Source organism: Microtus oregoni, unplaced genomic scaffold (genome assembly GCF_018167655.1).
Source record: "Microtus oregoni isolate MIOR12 unplaced genomic scaffold, Mior012 000006F_ref0000085, whole genome shotgun sequence".
NCBI classification, from domain to species: Eukaryota; Metazoa; Chordata; class Mammalia; order Rodentia; family Cricetidae; genus Microtus; species Microtus oregoni.
The window spans coordinates 21637734-21660593 of NW_024543065.1; the positions used below are offsets into that span (position 1 = coordinate 21637734).

The 22860-nt window shown below is 41.8% G+C and overlaps 1 protein-coding gene across 3 annotated transcripts in view; it reads right to left on the reverse strand.

Moving 5' to 3' along the window:
- The window catches only part of Nt5dc1 (5'-nucleotidase domain containing 1), a 112792-nt gene that overhangs the window by 23874 nt on the left and 66058 nt on the right, over positions 1-22860 (reverse strand). For all 3 annotated transcript variants that reach the window (XM_041654767.1, XM_041654766.1, XM_041654768.1), the window contains exons 7-8: positions 8276-8450; positions 6413-6510 (exon numbers count right to left, since the gene is read on the reverse strand). In XM_041654767.1, the coding sequence (XP_041510701.1) occupies positions 6413-6510; positions 8276-8450 (273 nt within the window). The remainder of the gene's footprint in view (positions 1-6412; positions 6511-8275; positions 8451-22860) is intronic.

The window sequence follows — 22860 nt, forward strand, 5'->3', positions numbered from 1 at the left end:
AGGCTTGTAAACAGCAGAGTAGAATTACAAAGTTAGGTTCCTAAGACTTTCTGGATTCCACGCCAGGGGTAATATAGTAAAAATGGTCAAATGGGTTATGGCACACTGAAAAGCTGCCTTCTGCACAGCAAGTGAGACAGTCAGAGGAGTAAAAAGACAACGTGTAGGAGGGTGACTATATCTGCAAGCCCCAAATAAGGGGTTACTCTCCAAAATGCATAAGCATTCAAACACACTCCAGGAATGGAGCTGTGTGAGGAGAATTCTGAATGCTTGTGAGAACACTCCAAGAAAACAAGACAGGAGTCTTCCGACCTCCATGTCTTCGAAACATGGAATTGTTTTGGGAGTGTGTTTACCTGCTCCTCCCAGGTGTAGTGGACAGGAGTTTACTTTAGATTACTCACTATTGCTGCTGTTATTCAATTAAATGTGTAAGCTATTCTTTTTTGTTGTTGTTTTGTTTTTTTTTTATTTTTTTTTATTGAGAAAAGAGAAAAAAAAAACAAATTTCCTCCTCCTCCCAGCCTCCCCCCTCCCCCCTCCCCTCCCTCCCCAGCCCAAAGAGCAGTCAGATTTCCCCGCCCTGCGGCAAGTCCCAGGTCCCCCCCCCCCCCCCCCACCGTGCATCCCCAGGAAGGTGAACATCCAAACTGGCTAGGCTCCCACAAAGCCAGCACATTACACAGGCTCAAAACCCCGTGCCACCGTCCCTGGGCTCCCATCAGCCCGCATCGCTGGCCAAGCTCAGAGAGTCCAGCTCCATCCCATGCTTCTTCAGTCACAGTCCAGCCGGCCCTGGCGAGCTCCCAATAGACCAGCTCCACCGTCTCAGCGGGTGGGCACTCCCCTCGTGGTCCCGACCTCTCTGCTCATGTTCTCCCTCCTTCCGCTCCCCATCGGGACCCTGGGAGCTCAGTCCAGTGCTCCAGTGTGGGTCCCCGTCTCCTTCTCCATCCATCACCAGATGAAGGCTCCATGATGACATGCAAGATACTCGCCAGTATTGCTCTAGGACAGGGTCACTTCAGGCTCCCCATCCTCAGCTGCCCAAGGAACCAACTGGGGACCTCGGCCTGAGTGAGGTATCCCAGAGCCAAAAAGATGAACATGGGATGTACTCACTCATAATTGGTTTCTAGCCATAAACAAGGGTCACGGGAGTCTACACTTGGTGATCCCAAAGAAGCTAAGTAAGAAGGTGAACCAAAGGAAAAGCATATAGTTGTCCTCTTGGCTATGGGAAGTAGACAAAATTGCCGGGGAGAAAATTGAGATCTTGGGGGTGGGGTGGGATGGGGGTAAGAGGAGATGGGGAGAGGGGGGGGAGAGGGGGAGGATGGGGGGGAGCTTGGGAGGGGGGAGGGTTGGGGTGAAGGATGGTTGGATGGGGGAGCACGGAGGCACGGTTCTTGGTTGAGGGAGCCACCTTGGGGTTGGCGGGAGACTTGAGCCTGGAGTGGCTCCCGGATGCCCAGGTGTAAGCTATTCTTTATATACTTCTATGGAAAAACGTGTTTTTGCCATATGTGGCTTGTCCTTGTGATTGTATAGAGCTTGAACTCACAAGAACTTTACTCATGTGATTCTTTCTAACTCCCAGAATATAAATTGTCTGAGACTTTGAACACGGTTGGCTATTGCATTTATTATTTATGCAGTCCACTGCATTTTTAGGCTCCTTTCCCCATGTCCCACTGTCTTTGGAGTAGTAAACAAGGAGGGGGTGTGCGAATCAGGGCCCTGCAGTCAGCCAAGAGCTGAGAGTGGGGACTCTCAGTCTCAGAGGCCATCTCCTGAGAAGAGGAGGGGAGTGAGCATGAAGGGGCAGAAACCAGGGAAGGCCTTGCCATGTGTTTAGCTTGTATTTAAAGAAAGGAAAGCACAAGGATTAAAGTTACAATGATTAGATTGCTTGCAAATTGTTAATGATTGCAATCCCTAGTTTCCAGAATACAAATTTTAGATGAAAGAGCATGGGACAGAATCCAAAATTACATTGAAAAGACATATATCCTACGGGAAAAGATCCCTGTTCAATTTTGGGTCACTTGGGGATTAATTTGGACTATTATTAAAATATTTAAGGGTGATAAGGAAGACATTAATCATGAGGAAGAGATGGCTAATTCCTTGAATGAATGGATACTAGATGACCAAACTTTAAAACTGGTTAAAAAAAAAGCAAAATCGAAAGTACAAACAGCACTACCCATAACTGTACTGGTGACAATTCTCTCCGTTCCTTTACTGGAGCCCTCTTTAAACAGACAGCCTCCATCGCTGAAAATGACCCTGAAGAACTGGGTGAGAAATTTGATAATCACCGCCCCCTCCCCCAAATGGTTTCTCTGTGTAGCCCTGGCTGTCCTGGAACTAGCTCTTGTAGACCAGACTGGCCTCGAACTCAGAGATCCGCCTGCCTCTACCTCCTGAGTGCTGGGATTAAAGGCATGAGCCACAACCGCCCGGCGATACAACCGCTCAGCGATAAACAAGTTTTTGATGAGGACTTAGGAGAGCCTATGAAAAAGCTAATTTTATAGCCTAGACAAGCTAGGGTATGGAAGGGAAATGGATTTTTTTTCTCCCAATTCCTCAAGAATTGTGCTTGGTGTTTCTCGTGCACTAACCAATCAATTTAAAGTGTTAGAAGGAGTGGTGGCATTGGATAGACTGTATATTATCTCTAGAAGCAAGAAAAGAACTACAGCTATTTGAATCCAGTCTAAAAGAGGCCTCTGTATATTGTGTGGCTCCTTTACTTAAACTTACTTATTTTCCCCACTAAATTGTTTCCTACAGGTATTACAGCACAAGAGGACAAACCCTTGGAATGGTTTGTCACACCACAAGGCCTGGAAAATACAACTGCTTACTTTACACCAGCCTTCTCCCATTGCACAGGCAAATGCTTAGTGTACTGACGGTTCATCTAATGATACAGGAAGAATTTATGGTCCAGATGTTATCAATCTATTAATACTTCTTTTTCCTCAACCTAATAGGTGGACCTGGTTGTTTTGATTCACTTATTATGGTTAATTCATAAACCCTTAAACATTGCTTCTGATTCTGCTTACACTGTATTTTTCCCAGTAATAAACTTACTCTCCTGCAAACTCCACCCCCCAGAGTCTCTAGCATAGAAAACCATTATACTTGCAAATCCTCCTTACCTACCTGCTTTCATACTGTCTTTTCTAGTTCCTTACATTACCTAATGTGATGTAAAGGCAACATGAATAGCCATCATGTGTTATCTAGAGAATGACAACAAACACATCTGCACTTGTTGTGCTCAGTGCCTATGCACTTGCTTTGAATAGTTTAGATCTGAGGTTGGTTGAATCTGCAGGTGTAGACGGCCAGGCATACACACAGTGAAATACTCCTTAGCCTTAGGAAGAAAACAATCTTATTTGTAACATTGTCAGTTAATCTAGAGGAGACAAGGTTAAGTGAGATAAGCCAGGCACAGAGAGAATAATGCTATACGATCCCACAACACCTGACCTGGAAACAGATGAAAGCCATGAGAGAGGGGAGGTTGGGGAGATAGAAGAGAAAGGTGAACCGTAAGGATGAATGCATGAGTTGTCCATTACTCAGTGCACACAGATGTTAAAGTACCATGGTGTCTATCATAAATATGTAATTTCAGTTGTTAATAAATAAAATAAAAACTATAGAGGAAGTATAATTTTTAAAAAAGTTTTACTAGAACTACAAATATGATAATTTTGAAAAATGTTATATTTAGGCAGGAAGATTGCCATAGGTTAGAGACTATCCCGATCTACTGTGTGAGTTCCAGACCAATCAGGGCTACATACTGAGTCTCTATTTAAAAAAAAGCAAGCAAACAATATAGGTTATATTTATTTTCAGTATTTTATATATATACACACATTGTTATGACTTTATGAATATATGTATGCTTAAGTGGATGCATGCACACAGTGCCCATAGAGCTAGAAAAGAAAACGGCGTTGGATCCCCTGGAACTAGAGTTGTCAGCAGGGAGCCTGGGAACTGAACCCAGTCCTCAGCAAGAGCAGCAAATGAGCCTCCTCTCCAGCCCCAGCATGTGTGTATTTTCAGATCTGTAATACTTTCGTACCATATGTGCAATGAAAGAGACTCTGAAGTCAGCTGATAAACATACCTGACAGCACAGTTCACATCATCATCTTGTGGTATCGTACAACTAGAGAAGACACCCAGACAAGTCCGACCAGGAGGGTTGTTAAACAGCCTCTCTTTTCTCTCTGGATACTCATCAATTAAACAGAGCAACATTGAAAGCCTCTCAAAAGTTAATATGCCACTGAATATTATGGTCTGGATCTTAAATGCTACCAAGAGCTTGTGTTGAAGCTAGTCATGCTTCTAGGAGGCGAGGAGGTTTTTGAAGGTGGGGCTTAGCCACCCCCCCCCCCAACTCCCCTTTCTGGCAGCCACAAGATGAGTAGATCCATTCTCCCACATGTCCTTCCACAATGGACTGGGTTTTTTTGTTGTTGTTGTTGTTGTTTTTTGGGCTTTCTTTGTTTTTTTTGCTTTTGTTTCTGTTTTGTTTTGTTTTTGTCACATAAACCCCCTTCCATGATGGTCTACTTTCTCATAGGCCCAAAATAACAAGGCTTAGTCACATGGGCTGAAAGTATCAACAAAAATAAACATTTTCTCCTTTTAAGATTTTGTCAGAGACCTATAATAGAAAAAATTATTAAAATGATTCTTAATGATATTCTGCTCTACTCATAGATCAGTGCCTAGCCCAACTGTCGTCAGAGAGGCTTCCTTTAGCAGCCTATGGGAGTGTGATGTAGGAGGACCTTCTGTTTTGTGTTTATTTCATTGGTTAAATAAAGAGACTGCCTTGGTCTTTTGACAGGACAGCAGCTTAGATAGGCAGAGTAGACTGAACAGAATGCTGGGAGAAAGAAAGCAGAATCAGGCAGATGCCATGGCTCTCCTCTCCAAGACGGATGTAGGTTAGACTCATCCCGGTAAGCCACAGTCATGTGGTGATATTACAGATTATTAGAAAAGGGGTTAATTAAGATGTGAGAGTTAGCCAAGAAGAGGCTAGATATAATGGTCCAGGCAGTGTTTAAATGAATACAGTTTCCATGTAATTATTTTGGGTAAAGCTAGCCGGGAGCTGGGCAGTGGGAACACAGTCCGCCACTCATATTACAACAGGAGTGTGTGCAGAGACCCATAGCCAAACATTAGGCAGAGAGAGAGCCCAAGTTGGAGATCTCCATCAGGTTCCTCCCCTTGGAGCTCGGGTAAGCCTCAGAAGAGGGGGAGAAAGGACTGTAAGAGCCAGGGGGTCAAGGACACCAGGAGAACATGGCTCATGGACATCAACTCAGTAAGGTCCACAGGGGCTCACAGAGACTGAGGCAGCAATCATAGAGCCTGCTTGGATCTGCATTATATGTTATGGTTCTTTGGTGTTTTTTGTGAGATTCCTAACAGTGGGAGTGGGGATGTCACTGACTCTTTCCCCTGCTTTTGGGACCCTTTCCTTCCTAGTTGGTTGCCTCTCCCAGCCTTGATATGAGGGTTTGTGTGACTGCCCCACTGAGTCTTATTGTACCTTGTTATGTAGTGTTTGGCTGATATACCTGAGAGGCCTACTCTTTCCTGAAGGGAAACCTAGGAACAGTGGATCTGGGGCGAGAAGGGGGAGGAGACTGGGAGAAGTGGAGGGAGGGGTAACTGTTCTCTTGAGATTTAGCTAAACAATAGACACAGAGATGACAGTGAAACTTTCTGCCATTCATCTTGCCCAGTCCTATAGTTGCTCTATTCTGACCACCTTCTGCTTCTTTCAAATGCTTGTACAAGAAGCTCTGAGCACCGTTGAGGGGCAGCTCACGTCCACCATTCTTTCTCCACACTCTGAGGGGCAGCTCACGTCCACCATTCTTTCTCCACACATGTCCATATTCTCAGTAGCCTTCTCTGAAGGGCTAATCTGTTGTAGAGAAAGCCTGCGTCTGTGTGCATGTGTATATGTGTTTGTATGTCTGTGTACATGCACGCATATGTACTTGTGTTGTTTTCATCTTTGTGATTCTGTAGGGACTTCTGAGCCCGAAATGGCTGACTCTGACTTATTAATGTATTCTCCAAGCACCTACAGTGCATTCCTTATACCATAAAATTTCAGGTGAGATCCACACCCTCTGTCCGAAAAGAGGGAGAGGCTGACATGTAAAGAAATAATTTCCATATTACCTGAGCTACAAAGCAAAGCTGAGTCAAATTTAATGTAAGCACAGGTTTATATTTCCCTTTTCTTCTTGAGGAGACATGATGTTCCCCATAACACAGTGTCTTGCACTTGGTGTTAGTCAAAGATACACATGACAAACAGCAAAATACAACTTACCGAGTGTGTGGAAAGGCCTCTGGCTTGGGAAATGTGAGAAGAATCCAGGCTTTAATGCATTTGTAATCACAATGTCAAAAAGGTCTGCAAAATCTTTCCTAAAAAGCAAAGTAAATTTCCCTTAAGGAATCATAAAAGTTCCACAGAAAACAGAACTAAACCTATGTATTTTATCATGGCATCAATGTTCACCTTCCTATCAACTCTCACATGCACGTAACATGCAAACATTTATCTCATACACTTTAAGTTGGAAGCTACACAGGAAAGAGAAGGTAGTTAGGTACTAGACAATTCTTCTAAAAATACCACAATTACTAAAAGCACCAACATAACAGAAAAGCAAAGCAAGTAAAGAAGGAATGAAAGGAGAGAGGGGAAAGCAAGCAAGAGCACAGAAGCCGTGCTGACGCAGACGTGGGACCCACTCTCTCGTGAAAACACCTTGGCAAGCAAGAAAAGCTCTAGTAGCCAGAAGTAGTCCATACGTTCAAACACGAGGACTGGAATTCATCTGCACTTATCAGCTGAAGAGACAATAGGCTTGGGTCTATACAGGGCCCCCAGAATGCAGCACTACAACAAGCCCAGTGACAGTTCTTAGAGTGTTCAAAACACAAGGAGGTGATTTTATTTCGAAAACCAGTGAAGTCCTGTAACAGTTTGTGGATGACAGCATCAGTGTACGTGGAGTGCTATGCCAGCTAAGGTCTATCTGATAAACAGTGGTTCTCTCTAGGGCTCACCATTATCTTGGAGAAACAGTGCTTCAGGCTGTGTTAACAAATGAAATGTGTTGAGAGTTGAAATTGAGATGAGAAGTAGGATTTTGGTTATCAAGGTGGAAAAGGAAACGGAAAGCCCCAGGTATTCTGATGCAAAGTTCTCCTGAAGAGGTGACCTCACCAGGTACCCTGGACACGAGCCTTAATTCACTTCAAGGATAGCTGCCTACATATTCTCAGGAAGCAGAAAACCAACCCATTGCCAGGTAAGTACGCCACAGAATAGACTAAATTCACATGCTATAGAACACAGAGCTCCTGGAACTAAAGATAATTAATGGAGGGAAGCAGAGGGCTAGGGCTTGGTTCACATTTAGGGCAATTGTGTTCGTTGAGACTTGAAATCTTAGAAGAAATCTAACAACCCTCTGTGGAATCCTGCTTTGACTATGGGTCTTCCCTCGTATCGCCAAGAACGACATATATTAGTTATCAGCTGTTCTGTACATTATGTATGGGTAGCATGTATTGCACTATTTAAATATGCCCTTATATTCATAAAGAAGTGTTGTCCTAGATTAAGACAGTGGATTTAAGGCTCAAAGAAGTTATAAACTGTATCCCAGGCCACACAGGTCCCTTTTCAAAATCTATTACCTTGATTTTATGTTAATTCCACCCCTGGCTTTGCCAAATGGCACAGCACATGTATCTGTACTGAAATGGATACAGGGGCTACATCCTACGATCTGTCAGGAAGTATATTCTTTTCTTTTTTAAAGTCAAATTTGAAACAAAATTTATTAAATACTGGTCAGGATGATGGACACTGGCTGGGATTCCCAGATACTGGCTGTGAATTAAGTTACCTATCATAAAGGCAAACCCCACAAGGCTACCTACTTCTGCCTCTGTCTCCCGGGGACGAGCATACATCCTGTCTACATACCCCCTGTCCATGTGTGACCAAACACATCCTGTGCAGCTCAGGCAGCCAACCTTTTTTACAGAAGTGAAAACACGTGGCTTGTGATCTTGCATGAGCAGCCCCAGAATTCCAGGAAAGATTTTAAAGTCAGTCCTCAGCAATTGCATAAGGCAGAGCATGGAAATCCATGAAGAACGCCTGGTCGCTTACCCAAGGATATAAGTGCCAAGAAGTTTACAGTAATCACTGTGAGAACTGGTGATCAACATAGTAACTTTCCCAGCATCTTTCAGCTGTCGAAGCCACCTTCTTACAGACTCAGGACAGCGGTACACATACTTGCCTAGATTTCTTTTTATTTCTGGAAAGAAGAATCCACAATTTTCTGAAAAATAAAAACAGAAAGGCAATATCTTTAATAAAAATGCTTTTAAACTTAGTTTACTCTCAGACAAGTATATGTCTTTCAAAGCTGCAGAAAAATCAAAGACCAGGGTCAAACAATCTAGCCATTATGCCAATACCAACTACTATTTGTTTGCTTGTTTTGGAGATAGGATCTCTCTATGTAGTCCCTGCTATTCTGGAACTCACAGAGATCTGCCTGTCTATGCCTCCCAGTGTGGGGATTAAAGGCGTGCACCGACTGGCCTAACTACTTTTAGAAGTAGTATTTCTGGGGCTATAGAGATGGCTAAGTTGCTAAGAGTGTGTACTGTCTTGCAGAGGATTTGTATTCAGCTACCAGCTCTTAGGCAGGTTCGGCAGCTCACAAACTGCCTGTAATTCCAGCTCAGGGCCCAGTGTCTTCTGTTGTTCTCAGTGCCTCCACTCGGACACAGACAGACACAAACAAAATGGAAAATCAAAACAAATATCAAAAACACATTATTTGTTTACTTTAAAAAATAATGATAATTAGCCAGATGGTGGTGGCTCATGCCTTTAATCTTGGGAGACAGAGGCAGGTGGATCTCTGTGAGTTCGAACCCAGCCTGGTCTATAAGAGCTAGTTCCATGATAGGCTCCAAACCTACAGAGAAACCGTCTTGAAAAACAAACAACAAAACGATAACTGATAATACAATTTCATGAGAGTCAATGTTATTAAAATAATGTAAGCAACATCACATTTCAAAAGAGAAAACCTTACTGTTTTAAGTGAGCTGATTAATAAATACTGAACAAATACTTAATGAAATCAGATAAGACCCAAACTTTCAGCTAGTGCACCAGGAGACCGTCTTTGTCAAGGAGCAGCTATTCAGCTGTCTGTGTCCTTCCGAGGGACAGTCGTGTCATTTCGGATGGAATACAAACCTCTATTGCTAGGTTACAGCTACTTAAAGGTTCCAGAGCAGAGCTGCCAGGGAAGGCGGCAAGGCACTCAAAGGCTGGAGTGGCTAACAAGCTGCTGGCCCCAGTCCTCGTAGCATCGGGCGACAGCAGGTTTTGTTCAAAGGCTACCAGATTTGAGGAGCACTTTGGAAAGACTGTTTTCTACGTGCGGTAGTACTAATAATCAGAGAAGGAAATCCAAATTCTTAGTGTCTTTAATGCTAGGAGACCAAAACAAGACGTTAAACTGTACTGACTCCGTAAGTCTAGGCTACTCCTGACACTCTGTCCACAGCAATGCACATGAAATAGCAGAAATGAAGATATTTTAAGAATATCTGCACACCAGGCTGGAAGAGTCTATGCGAAACCAACAAACAAAGCTGAAGCTGAAACAGAAGCGAATACTGTTCCGTGCCTGCCCACACACACAGTGAGACTTTCCCCCACTCATCAGTGCATTTCTTAGAGAGGTGCCCTGCCCCGCATGTGGCCACTGAGTACCGAGGAAAGCCCCACAGGAGTAGGAGACCCTGGAGTAATGCATACCACTGAAAAAAAGTCTGCCACTCGACTTTGCCATGATTACAAATTCTACATAGACTTGTAGCAGTGCCTTCAACACAAAGCTCAAGTTAGGATTGGGAGGAAAGACATACGAGGTACACTTAGGCTCTAGATAACATCAGTGGGCCTCAGGACAAGTCACTGAGACAACAAAGCTCTAGATGAAATTTGTTCAGGTGAAAGAAACTCAATTACACATTAAGAACACCTTATGGGCATCCTTGAGCATATTGACGAGGAAAGCAATACATCATACAGACATCGCAAGCAGACTTGAGCTTAGCATGAGAGAGAATATGTTATAGCGAGAAAACAATCAGATATCAGAAGACCGAGTGTAAAGACAGCTATTACACAGTTCTCTTTGTATTTGGTCCCACAAGGACATGTATAGTCCTCTAGAGCACGAATGTTTCAGAAGTTACTCAATGACCCGTAGAAATGAAAATATATTTCCTGTTTTTCAGTGAAGAGAAGGTTCTGACAATAAAAAAGATGTTAAGGAAAAGAACAAATGCAAACAGCTAAGAACACGACAGTTAGCAGGTGTTGGGCACTAAGTAATTCCAGAGGCTTTTACACACTAAGAGCGGCATGCACGTTTGCAGCTAATTTTACATCTGGAAAACAAAGATGCATAATGCATGATGCTGAAGACATTACAATCTTTCTGTCTTTAGACAAGGTTTTTCTTGGCTATGTGTGCCTACTGCCCTCTAGTGATCAAAATCCAAATTGCTATTAAAATTAGTGTTCATATTACAAAGGGATATATATTTAAATACCACAATTTAAATTCATTATCTAGATTAATTTTATTAGTAACTCTTAGTGAGTCTAACCCAAGAAGGCAAGTACACTAACTTAATCAGGGAGGAGCAATAATACTTGGGTTACCTTTCACAAGCCACCTATGGGACAGACCTAAAAACATAGCACTGTTTGAACAGAAGCCAGTGGTAGCTTCCAAGTTGTATGAACTACAAAAGATCACAGATTGACACACTACATAACCTCATTGTGTATGTGTTTGTGTATATGTGTGCGCATGTGCGTGCGTGCATGCATGTCCTGTACCTGTGTGATGTGGGAGGCAGGAGACACACTCAGACACAATTTTCAGCATCATTTGCCAGCCTGGAGACCCACAGGTACATTAGGCTGGTGGCCAGGGAACCCCAGGGACCACTTTTCTCCATTCCACCAGTGCTGTACTTGTAAGCCGGTACCACTGGGTCTGGCTTTCTGTGTAAGGATGCGGGATGTGGGGTGCAGGGACTGAACTTATGTTCTGATGCTTGCAAGACAAGGATTTACCAAGTCATCTCCTTTGGACCCCCCAAAATCATATTATTCAACAAATTTTAATATTAGATTAATTTATTGTATGTGTGCATACACTTATCATGGCACACATGTGGCGGTCAGAGGCAGCTCCCAGGAAGTCTCTCTTTCCACAGCTGTGGGTCCCAGGAATTGAACTCAGGTTGTCAGCACTGGTGACTAGAGCCATTATCTGCCCTCTCTACAGATTTCAAACAATATTCTTATTAAGGGAGAATTAGTTTTCTATTAAGTGATTTTTCCAAGAGACTAAACTTTCAAGGCAATAAATGTACCTTTCGGCTTGGCATGAAGCTTACAATCAATGCTTGAATGCTGGATTAGTACAGAAAAAAGTACAAGAATATTTATATCTTTATATTCCGATTAACAATAAAACTGTGGCATGCTGCCAAAATGTACATAACAAATGAAGTTTATATTCACTATGTGCTGTCAATGTCATCTGTGTTCTTTCACCACTATAAAATCATGTTTAAGTTGGGTGGTGGCGCACGTCTTCAATCCCAGCACTTGGGAGGCAGCGGCAGGTGGATCTTTGTGAGTTAAAGGCTAGCCTGGTCTACATAGAGAAAGCCTGCCTTGAAAAACCAAAATAAATAAATAAAAATAAAAAGACCATGCTTAATACAATATCAACAGATTACCACCGACGCGCAAGGGAACTCAGATCTAGGTGGAACGCAATGGCCCTGCTTGTTCTCAACTTGCAAAGAAGTCTGCGTTTTCACTTAACCTCTGAAGGAATCCTTCTTCACTGCCACTCTGTGGAACTCATTTTCCTGGCTCTTCCACCGCCCTTCTTAGCCTAGGTGGCTGTTTTCTGTGTGCAGATGGAAAGAAAAGTGAAATTTCAAAAAGCTGGCTTTAAAGAAGCTTAGCTCTCTCATGCTAAAAATTTGGTTGATACAGCATCATGGGAAAGCCGGCACGCTGGAACGGTCGGCTGTGTACAGAAAGCCTGAAGGACCATCAAGCAGAGTCGGGAGACCTCTCGTGGCCAAAGCAAACTGGTACAACTCCAGCACTACACTGTCAGTTCCACAGACCCTGAGCCACGCCACTACTTCCTTCATCCCCGAGGAAGCAGGCACGTCTGCTACCCAGCTGCCACCATTGGTCTGCGAGCTGGGGAAAGCGCAGCCTGTGCTGGGAAGGGGACTGGAGATGCTAGGGTGCTAACACCTCCACCATCAGCTTCCAGCTAAGCTCTGCTGCTGCCGCTGCCACTGCAGAACATAATTGAGGACACTGAAAATGGCAATGCTACCGGTTAGATAAGAGCATATTAAGAAACAGCTGAAATATTTCCCATGGAATGTTAAAATGTGTATGCCATAGAGACGACCCAATTAATTATTTTCCGAAAAAAATGTTGTCTACAAAAGGTTGAGGTATTCATCAGAGGATGAAAGAGGTACATTTCTTTGTGTATTTATAAAGGGCAAAGGATACAACCCTTCCTTACTGCTTCTCCTCTAAGATGGTTCTTTGTTTTATACACTCAAGCTTTCAGAGGAAGGATTTCTATACACTAGTGGTTCTCAAAGTTAGGGACAAATAAGAGACCACTAGAGGGTATACTTTTAGAGTCTCTGGTGCAGTTATCTAAGCCCTTATGTTAAGAATGGCTGCAAGCATTAGAACACACATAAATCCAGACAGCAAGTGAACAACTTCCCTAAGAGAATGTGATCATCTAAGTGGGACACTAAAGGAAGCATAGTTAATGTCATTTGTTGAGGGATGAGTCAACATCATTTCATCATCTTCAAAACTCAACTCATTTTCCAGATGAAATAGCAAGAGTTGCATTGTTTCTTTACTTATTGTACTTGAGTGTCTTCAATGTCTCACAAATACAGTTTCTTACTAGTAATCAACCATGCTCAGTATTTATAAACAAAACTAACTTGATGACAAGGTAATACATATGTCCTCATGTGTAGACCCAGGCATGATGCTACTGCCCTCAGTTGTCTCTGGGATCATCTGTCAACAGTACATTCTATGGTTCAGGAACAATCACTTCACTCCACCACTTTCTTAAACATCTCAGGAGTTTTTTTTTTTTTTAAGATAAACCTAATTTTGCCTTTACTGTTGCCTTCAGAATTCTGATATACTTTACTTTTCAAGTCTAATGACATGTTTTCAAGTTCACTCGGTGTACTTGGTAATAAAAGAATAGTAGGAGCCACAGCAAGACAATGTAAGCTCAGGGCTAAAGTGGAACGCTCCAGACAGTCCATGTGGACATCATGAGAAGGACTAGAGAGCTCAGTGCTATGAAGAAAGTCTTGTGCATAAATACCACCATAAATATCACCTGTACATGAAGTGGGGTTCTCCCCTCTCACCCTGGAACAAGGGTCTAATGATGCCTGCAGATAAAAAATGGGACAGGTTTAGGAACCGCCTTCAAGAGCTCTGTGGGTTTCATGTCCAACAGTCTTCATTTGTGAGACACATAAAACCTCCTGGAGGGTGTTGTTTTCAAAAGAATCAGGTCACTGACTTGAAATCCTGATTTGAAATCTACCAGGTCCTTCAGAAGAAAGGATCTGAAAAAAACAGGTGAACTGTAACAGAGTGCCTCTGGGCACAGTGGACCTGAGTGTGCTAATTCTGGTCCCTAAAGAAAGAGTCTAGTTGATTTCTTCATCTCCCAAGCACAAAGGAATCAGAAACAATAACAGGAACAAAAGAATCACATTCTAGATATTACAGTTCACTTACTATAAATTTTCAAAGGAAAATTGCCTCCTATTGAGGACTCAAGTGCTCAATTATTTAACCAACAAAATACCTGAGCAGTATGGTTACTATGGTTTTTACAACCCGACTTTTCTCCTGTGGTATGTAGCCTGACAGAATGCAAAGACAGCCCTTTAGTCTATACATGCTGATAATAAAGCTCCCAGAGAACATAAACAACAAAAATGAGTCCACACTGATCACGTGTGAGGCACAGAGTGGAGGACAACAGGGTGGATGGGGTGGTCACAGCATTTTCCTTTACAATCTTTAGTTTTACTGTCTTAAGGCTACCCCATCTCGGAGCCTATGTCAAGCCCGGACTAGAGAATAGCAGGCACTTGCAGTGGTTAAGTAGGGTCAGCTTCCTGGGAACAGCCTGCCTCAGGCAGGGCTTCTAGTCAGCTCCTTTCCCCATTTCACTTCTTATTTTTCTTCTCTGGCCTAACCCCTTTTACCTTTCCCACACTGACTCTTTCCAATCTAATAATATCCAGAGTTTCTTCATTTATTTTCTGGTACTGTTCCTAAACTGAGCAACATACTTTTGCATCTCACTTATGCTCCACGAAAGCTGTTGGAAAATAGTGACCGATCTCATTCTGGACAAGGAACATATTCTTGTATACTCACTGACCATACTTTGGAACATCTGACATCCAATTTTATTACCTCTTCAAGTACTGTAGACATACAAACACACAGAGACAGACACACACAGAGACAGACACACACACACACACAGACACATTGCACCAACCTTTCCCTTCCCCAATGACTCTACTGCAGGAGCAAAATGCAAGTTATTTTGACAAAATTGAACTTCAAGAGCATTTTTTTTTTTTATTAAAGAGGCAGTGTTTGGAGGTGCCAATCTGAAAACTGGGAATAAGTACATTTGAGGTTCATTGTATAGGAGCCTCACCCTAAAACAGCGAAAGAACTAGCCACTACAGGCTTTCTCCAAAAGTTAAACTGTGATTATCATCATGGACCCTGAAAAAGGAAAATAAACCTGGCAGCATGAAGTATCCTAACCACGCCTGTACCGAAGAATACCTGGGGAAGGAGGAGGAGTCACTGTTGGGCTGGATGCTCACATGCACATTGATTCTAGAGTGCAGGGACTCCGTACATAGGAAGAGACTGGAACAGCCACCCGACATAAACTACATGTGAATGATTATCACGAAGCAACTCCATTATCCCACGTCTCCCACCTGTAGAGAGGACAAACTGCAGCACAGGGATAAAAACACGGAAACATACAAAAGCAGGTAAAATATGTCCCAGTGGGCTTAGATGTCTCTCAGGGGAAAATCTCCAGGCTAGAAAGAAGATGACAGGGCTTCGGAGGACAATGCAAGTTTTATTAGCTAAAACCACGTTCACCCTTACTGACAGAATTTAACAAGTGCAGCGAGAGGAAATGGACTCCATAGTATTACGACCTGGAGAATGGGTTTGAGAGAGAGATGGAAAGCAAGCGCTAAACCAGTCCCGAAAGGCTCACATGGGAAGAGCCAGTGTAAAAATAAGCCACATAAAACGATCCATGTGATACTGTAAATTTGTTCATAAGGAAACACAACCATACCTGTTTTCAAACTTAAGAGGTGTTTTTGAGTTTTATAATCTATGGGAGAGAGTTGTGTATTAAATAATGAAAGCCATGTGTGTTAAGAAGATAAAATTCACGTCAGATGCAGTTTTCTTAGGAGACAGGCCCCCTTTCCTCGTTTGTTCTGCCCCGTTACCCCTGCACTACCTGCTGCCACTGCACTTCCTCACTACTGGAGGACACCCTCGCCAGAGGAAGTAAGTCACTGAGAACTCTCACCTTCCCTGTTTCTTCCATCGAGTTCCTGAATCTATTAATCTAATTTAGCAGGGGTGGTGGAAACAGCTGTCACTGCTTTAAGAGTTGGATGCTTATCTGCAAAGTATTTATGAATTCATAAACCACACTTCCCCTTTTCCAGACCATAATCTCTGAATTCCATTCTTAGCCTAATGAAAATATCATGAGACTGGATTTTTGTCTGGCTCTGTAAATAACACTCAATCTGAATTTAAAGTGTCATTGAACTTTATAGGTATCAAATAACAGACTTGTATCTGTAAAAGAAAATAGTTCTTTGTTTTTAGAATTAAAGAAATAACCTCTTGCCAATAATAATTTTCTAAAGGTTCAGACTCTTGAAGATAGAATTAAGAACAAATGGGCTCTAACCCTCACTCCCCAAAAGACTGTGAGAACTAAGTTCAGTAACCTTCATTTCTTTTAAAAATACATATTCTTTCAGAATTTTATATAAGTATATGCACACATATATTTTGATCATATTTCTCCATCATTTCACCAAATCCCATTTTTAAAGAGATGAGCTCAAGACTTTTCAGCTTCAGACTGAAATGGGTCAAATGTAACCTAAACTCTGTTCTTCCTATGATCTATATATCAAATATTCTAAAAATAATAGGGTCTCCAGAATGACCACTGTTTCCTCAAGAAGATGACTAGGGTGCAGAAAGTATTCAAAGAGTTGACATACAGGGCCCATGTAATGATGGAGGACTCATGACCTATCTAGGCCTAAGCTCGATGAGGTTTGTCAAAGGTGGCTACTTAAAATTAAGTAGAAGTAAATAAAATTGGAAAGTCAGTTCCTGGCGACACTGTAGCCATATTTTAAGTGCTTGAAAGCCATGTGTGGTTTAGTGGCTACCACATTGGGCAGCACAGTTATAGGTCATTTCATCATGGCAGGAAGTTGGGTTGACCAGCTCTCCCTCAGGGGTAAGTTAACTTCAGTTCACTGTTCCCAAAATGATCAACTGTGGCTACATATGACAGTGTAGTACTTGGAGTAGAATAATAAATGAATTGACCTGGTCCAGAAATAGAGAATTTTAAAAAATAGAAGGAATAATTATAATCCTGAAACTATTTCAAAACTTCAGCACAGGTTAGTAGGGAACTATTTCCAGAACGGGTGGTGGGTGGTGTCTTTACACCTGCACCCTAAGTGGCCACAGTACTTTCCCTGCCCCAACTCTGGTCCCTCTCCCAGAAGCAGCCACATCAAGGGTAGGGATGGGATGTCAAATAAGCTTACACAACAAGAATTCCAGAGAGCATTTGTGTATTAAATGTCAATCCTAATTCATCATTCTGAGAGTTAATCTTGTCAACTTGATAGGATTTAGAATCACCATGGAGACAGTCCCTGGGTAAGTCTGTCAGGGATTTTCTAGACTCCATTCATCGAAAAGGAAAGACTTATCTACAACATGGGCAGTGTTATTCCATATGGTGGGATCCTAGACTAAATATAAAAGAGGAGCTCAAGAGTTCATCATTTGCTGCTTCTTGAATGTGGCTGCAATGTGACCAGCCATCTCATGCTACTGCTGCCATGACTTCCCCGCTACAGGGGACCTCTGAAGGGTGAGTTAAAACAAATCCTTCAAGCTGGGCAGTGGTGGTACACGCCTTTAATCCCAGCACTTGGGAGGCAGAGGCAGGTGGATCTCTGTGAGTTCGAGACCAGCCTGGTCTACAAGAGCTAGTTCCAGGACAGGCTCCAAAGCTACAGGAAAACCCTGTCTCGAAAAAATAAATAAATAAATAAATAAATGAATAAATAAAACAAAACAGATCCTTTATTCTATAAGTGGCTTTGGTCAGGGATTTTATCACAGCAGCAACACAGTAACTAATACAACCACTAAACCCAACTCTCGCAAACATTTCCTTCACTGTGTTGCTCAGAGCTGAAAGGCCGATGGAGATGATGCCACAAGTCACTGGTCAATCACTCACCAATGTTAGAGAACCTATTCTCTATATAATAATTCTGGATCAACTTCTACAAAGAACACCATTAAAAATCTATACTTTATATGGTGCTTTGTGGATAGAATCTATAAACAAAACCATTCCTGAAAATACATATGGTAGAATAATTTCTTTTAGATATTTAGATATTACAGCCATAGCCAGAAAGGCAAAAATATCAAGTAAATAATGAATTCTAACTACCGACTTTAAGTTTTTATGCTCTGACGTACCGTCCTCCCAGAACTTCATACTGACAACCCACCCTGAACAAACCTTCCCCCTTACTTTCCTGTTCTGTCCACATTACTCAGGCCACTTTCCAGGACTGTACCTCACAGTTTAGGTATAAAAGGAAACCATCAATGGTGCTCCCCAACTTTTCCATTTCTTCTTAGAAACAAATAAACAAATATATATATTTTTTTAATTTAGCAAGAAAGAGACACATATAAATAGCCAGGGCAATGGTATTTCTGACCAAGTGAGGGGAGGATGGAGGTGCCCATGGACTTCCTTAAAGTCAAAGTGGCAAGAAGGTGAATAGCTTCAAGGAGATATCTTTGGCCTTTTTATTTAGTTGTAAACCAAAAGCTGCTCCAAACCGGTGAAGGGAGAAATGGAAGGTGATTGGTAAGGACATGAAGTGCCATTGAAAAAGAGTTGTGGGGACACTTCATGTATGACCTTGTAATACTAAGGAAATTCAAACCAAAGCCGGATGATGCCTTCCAGGATAAGATAACCATTGTATACAATAGTGTTTTGGGTATATTTCATTATACTTTAGTAAACTTTTAAATTTAGAGTAGTTTTATATTTACAGAAAAATGATAAAAATGGCACATTTCTACATATTTCATACTCAATTTTCTTTTCAACATCTTACAGTATTCTGGTAGACCGGTCACAGTTAATGACACAATATGGACACATGATAAAGTCGACACCTTATTTATGTTCCACGATCTCATGGCGCAGCTAGCGTGGTGGTTTGAATGAGAAACTTCCCTCATAGACATGGGTATTGGACACTTAGTCCCCTGCTGGAATAAGTACATCACTGGGGAAAGCCTTTGTGGGGTTTGGGTTTCTCTGCTTTGTGGTTTCAGCTGAAGTGTGCTCTCTCAGCTTCCTGTGCTGGCAGCATGGTGCCATGCCTCTCCAGTCATTATGAATGCTCCCTCTAAGACAATAAACCCAAGCTAGCACTTCCTTCTGTAAATTGCCTTGGTCATATGTTATCACAGCAGCAGAAAGTAACTAATACAGTGGTCTCATTTCCTAGGATTTTTTTGATAATCTTGACAGTCCTGAGGCATTCTGGTAAGGTATCATGGAAGGCAGCTATGCTCACCACCATACCACCAATATCTGGTTAGGTAATTTGTAGAGTATCCCTTGGTTGGGATTTGCCTGATGTTCAGTGCACACTGTCACCATGACTCATTGCTGTTGATGCTAACCTTGCCAGCACTTGCCAGAAGCGTCCACTGTAATCACAGCCCTCCTGCTGTGCTCCACACTATACTCTTTGTAACAAAGCTGTGATGCACAGCTTGCATTTAAAAAGTGGGGGTTATGCTCCACCTCTTGAGGGTAAAATGTTCACAACAAATACTTTAAATTCTCTGTATGGGTAATTTTTTGTTGATTTATTTGTATAATTGTTTATTTATATCAAACTCCTTATTCTCTTTATACTCTGGGTTAGAATCCAAACCAATCTAGTTTTGTTCTTAAATTATTTCAGCCTTTGTAAACAAAAGCTGCCACTCCCGTGTCCCTCTGACATAATTACATTTTAAAAAGTTTATTTTTGGAAGTTTTAGCACTTCATTAGTTGCCAATATTTAAAATGCTTTGACCACCCTGTGCATTTTCTGCCCCAGGCCTAGATCAGGAATGCCTGCAAGAAGCCAGTTCCTAATACTGGAGCATGCTATTAATCAACAAGATTTAGTGAATTCTTCGGTTTTAGTGATGTAACACAACAATCTCTTCCTTTACACAACCCTCCCTGACAAATGGGTAAACAGAGGCACAGAACAGCAGAAGAAGGACCCAACAGAAGGCCAAGAACAGACTTTTGATGAGAATTCCATGTTCATTCCACCACCTGATAACTAAGATAAGCACTGAAGACTCGACTAACAACCTAAAGGAAAATGGAGAAAGGAAAAGGGTACTTCCAAGAAATAGTCCTCTCAGAAAGGGAAGCTCCCCACAGTTGTGGCACAGACTCTCTTATCTGTTTACAAAGACAACTTCAGGTTTGTCTTTTAAGGGAAGGACCTGTTAGGGTTGTGGCACAGACTCTCTTATCTGTTTACAAAGACAACTGCAGGTTTGTCTTTTAAGGGAAGGACCTGTTAGTTATATTCCAGCAATTTTTCTCAACTGGGGGGTAGCTTTTGTCTTTCTCATCCCTACTCCTCAATTTGGTACATTTGGTAGTATCTGGGAACTTTTTGTTTGTAAAGGTCATTGCTACTGATATCTTGAAGCCAGAAGTCAGACCTCTTGCTAAATGTCCTACAGTATATGAAACATCTCTTACGACAAAACCGAGTCTATAATATATAGACCATTTCTTAGAAAGAATAATCCAGTCCCAAATGTTAAGTGGTAAGTTGGCCAAAAGAATTGACTGCTAGAAAAATTCACCCAATTTCATACTACTTTTATTCTTGATAAATTATTCTTCAATTGTTGGTTCATCAAAAACAAATCTAAAAGACTGTTTCTGTGTGTATGACTTCATGAGTTTGTCTATCAGAAAAGAAGAAACCAAAACAGCTAAACTACGTGAACCTTAGCTGACAAGGCTCTCTGGACAGACAGAAGGAGGAACAGTCTTTAAAATGAGTTGTGTAAGTCTAGCAGGTCATGAGCAACACAGTAACTTCCCTCAGGTGTGGACAGTTAGGGTGAATGGTCTTGCGAACAGAGGAACCTATACCTGTGCATCAACCATCAGCTAGTGAGCATGCCATCTGTCATCTTCTGCTTCAAGAATGAGTAGTTCCCAAAAGTGACATGGCTGGAAAATCTGCCAGTGAATGAAGAACCCATACTAAAGAGATGGATGCTATCCAGAAACTGTTGCTCACTACCTGATGACCTCAACTTGGAAGGAAGTGAGTGACCAAATCCCTGTTTGTTGATGTAGTCATCGGCCACCCAGTAGCTGGACAGGAGAAAGAACCCTTCTGTTTACTAGTCTCTCTCTTGCAAGCTTTAGGAAAAGCTTGTTCACTCCTGGTACTAAACAGTTAGTAAAGGCCATTTTCTGAGCAAAGCTCCGGATCCGGGAGCTGTTAGTTGCCATTGCCTCTTAAGCTTTGGATACAGTCAACATGAGAAGGAGAACTCAATGCACCACAATGTCCAGGACGCAAATGTACACCAGTGGTAACAATACCAAACAAAGGCTTACTTAAGACCTCCCATGTGTCAGACTCTGTGCTAAGTGCTTTGCATGTTGTCTCGTTGAATCCTCACAACTCCCCTATTATCAGACCATTATCAGACTAATTTACATATGTGAAATTCAAAAGTAATTCTGTCAAAAGGCCAATAAAAAACAATTTTTAAAAGCAGTAGAGCTGACATTTCAATGAGTTGGATTATATTTATTATTGGCTTAGACTGTTCAAGGCCCTATTACAGCTCCTGAAGATACTAGTCACTGCATCTGCCTATTGGTTTTTAAGTTCGTTTTTTTGGTTTGTTTGTTTATTTGTTTTTGTTTTTTTTGAGACAGGAATTCTCTGTGTAACAGCTCTGGCTATCTTGGAACTCACTCTGTAGACCAGGCTGGCCTTGAACTCACAGAGATCCTCCTGTCTCTGCCTCCATGTGCCACCACTGCCTAACTTTTGTTCTTAAGTCTTGAGTGGTAGATGGTGAGGGTTATGACTGTTAGAAACTCATCCACTCAATATTTTATGTTGAAATATGAGCGGTGGGCTGTGTCCCGCCACCCGGCTAGCTTTACCCGAAATAATTACACGGAAACTGTATTCTTTTAAACACTGCCTGACCCATTAGTTTCAGTTTCTTATTGGCTAGCTTTTACATATTGATCTAACCCATTTCTATTAATCTGTGTAGCCCACGAGCTGGCTTACCAGGAATGATCTTAACCTGCGTCTGTCTGGAGTGGGAGAACCATGGCGACTCCCTGACTCAGCTTCTTTCTCCCAGCATTCTGTTCTGTTTACTCCGCCTACCTAAGGGTTGGCCTATCAAATGGGTCTAGGCAGTTTCTTTATTAATAAGAAATTACTCCCACATCAATTTTATAATGATACAATCTCTTAGATTTTCAAATCCAATAAGATGGTAATCAAGCGATCTATAAGGGCAAGGCTTTGTGTGTTTTCTAAAAGGTTCAGATATAACTGTCACATGGCTTCAAGAAATGGAATGGTGCCAACAAATTGTGATGACTCTCTGATTCAGGAGTGACATTTAGTCCATAGCTCCAGTTCACAGGGTCTATTGCTTTTTTTCTTCTGGTCTCTGAGAGTACCTGCACACATATGATGCACATATGCAGGCATGCACATAAATAAATATTTTTAAAAGAAAACAATCTGTTTGGCTTCATTTTAGTAACATGCTGTTTCAAACAGCTAAGAATAAGCACTGGAGAAGAAATAAAAGTGGATTATTAAAATGGATTATTTCCATAGAAATATAATTCTAGGACATTCTTACTTGTTGCACTGATAAATATTCTCAGCATCATAAACTCTAGTCTAGTACAGGAATGCATCAGTAATCCACATGCTTTTGTTTGAGACTTGACTTCAGGTTTTAGAAACAAGTTGTAGATTGAGTATGGAAAGATTAGTTGAAAAGCAAGTGTTCTTAACCATTGAGATAAATTTCCAGCCCCAGCTTTATTTTTCTTAATTTTTATTATTTTTCAAAATCTCAA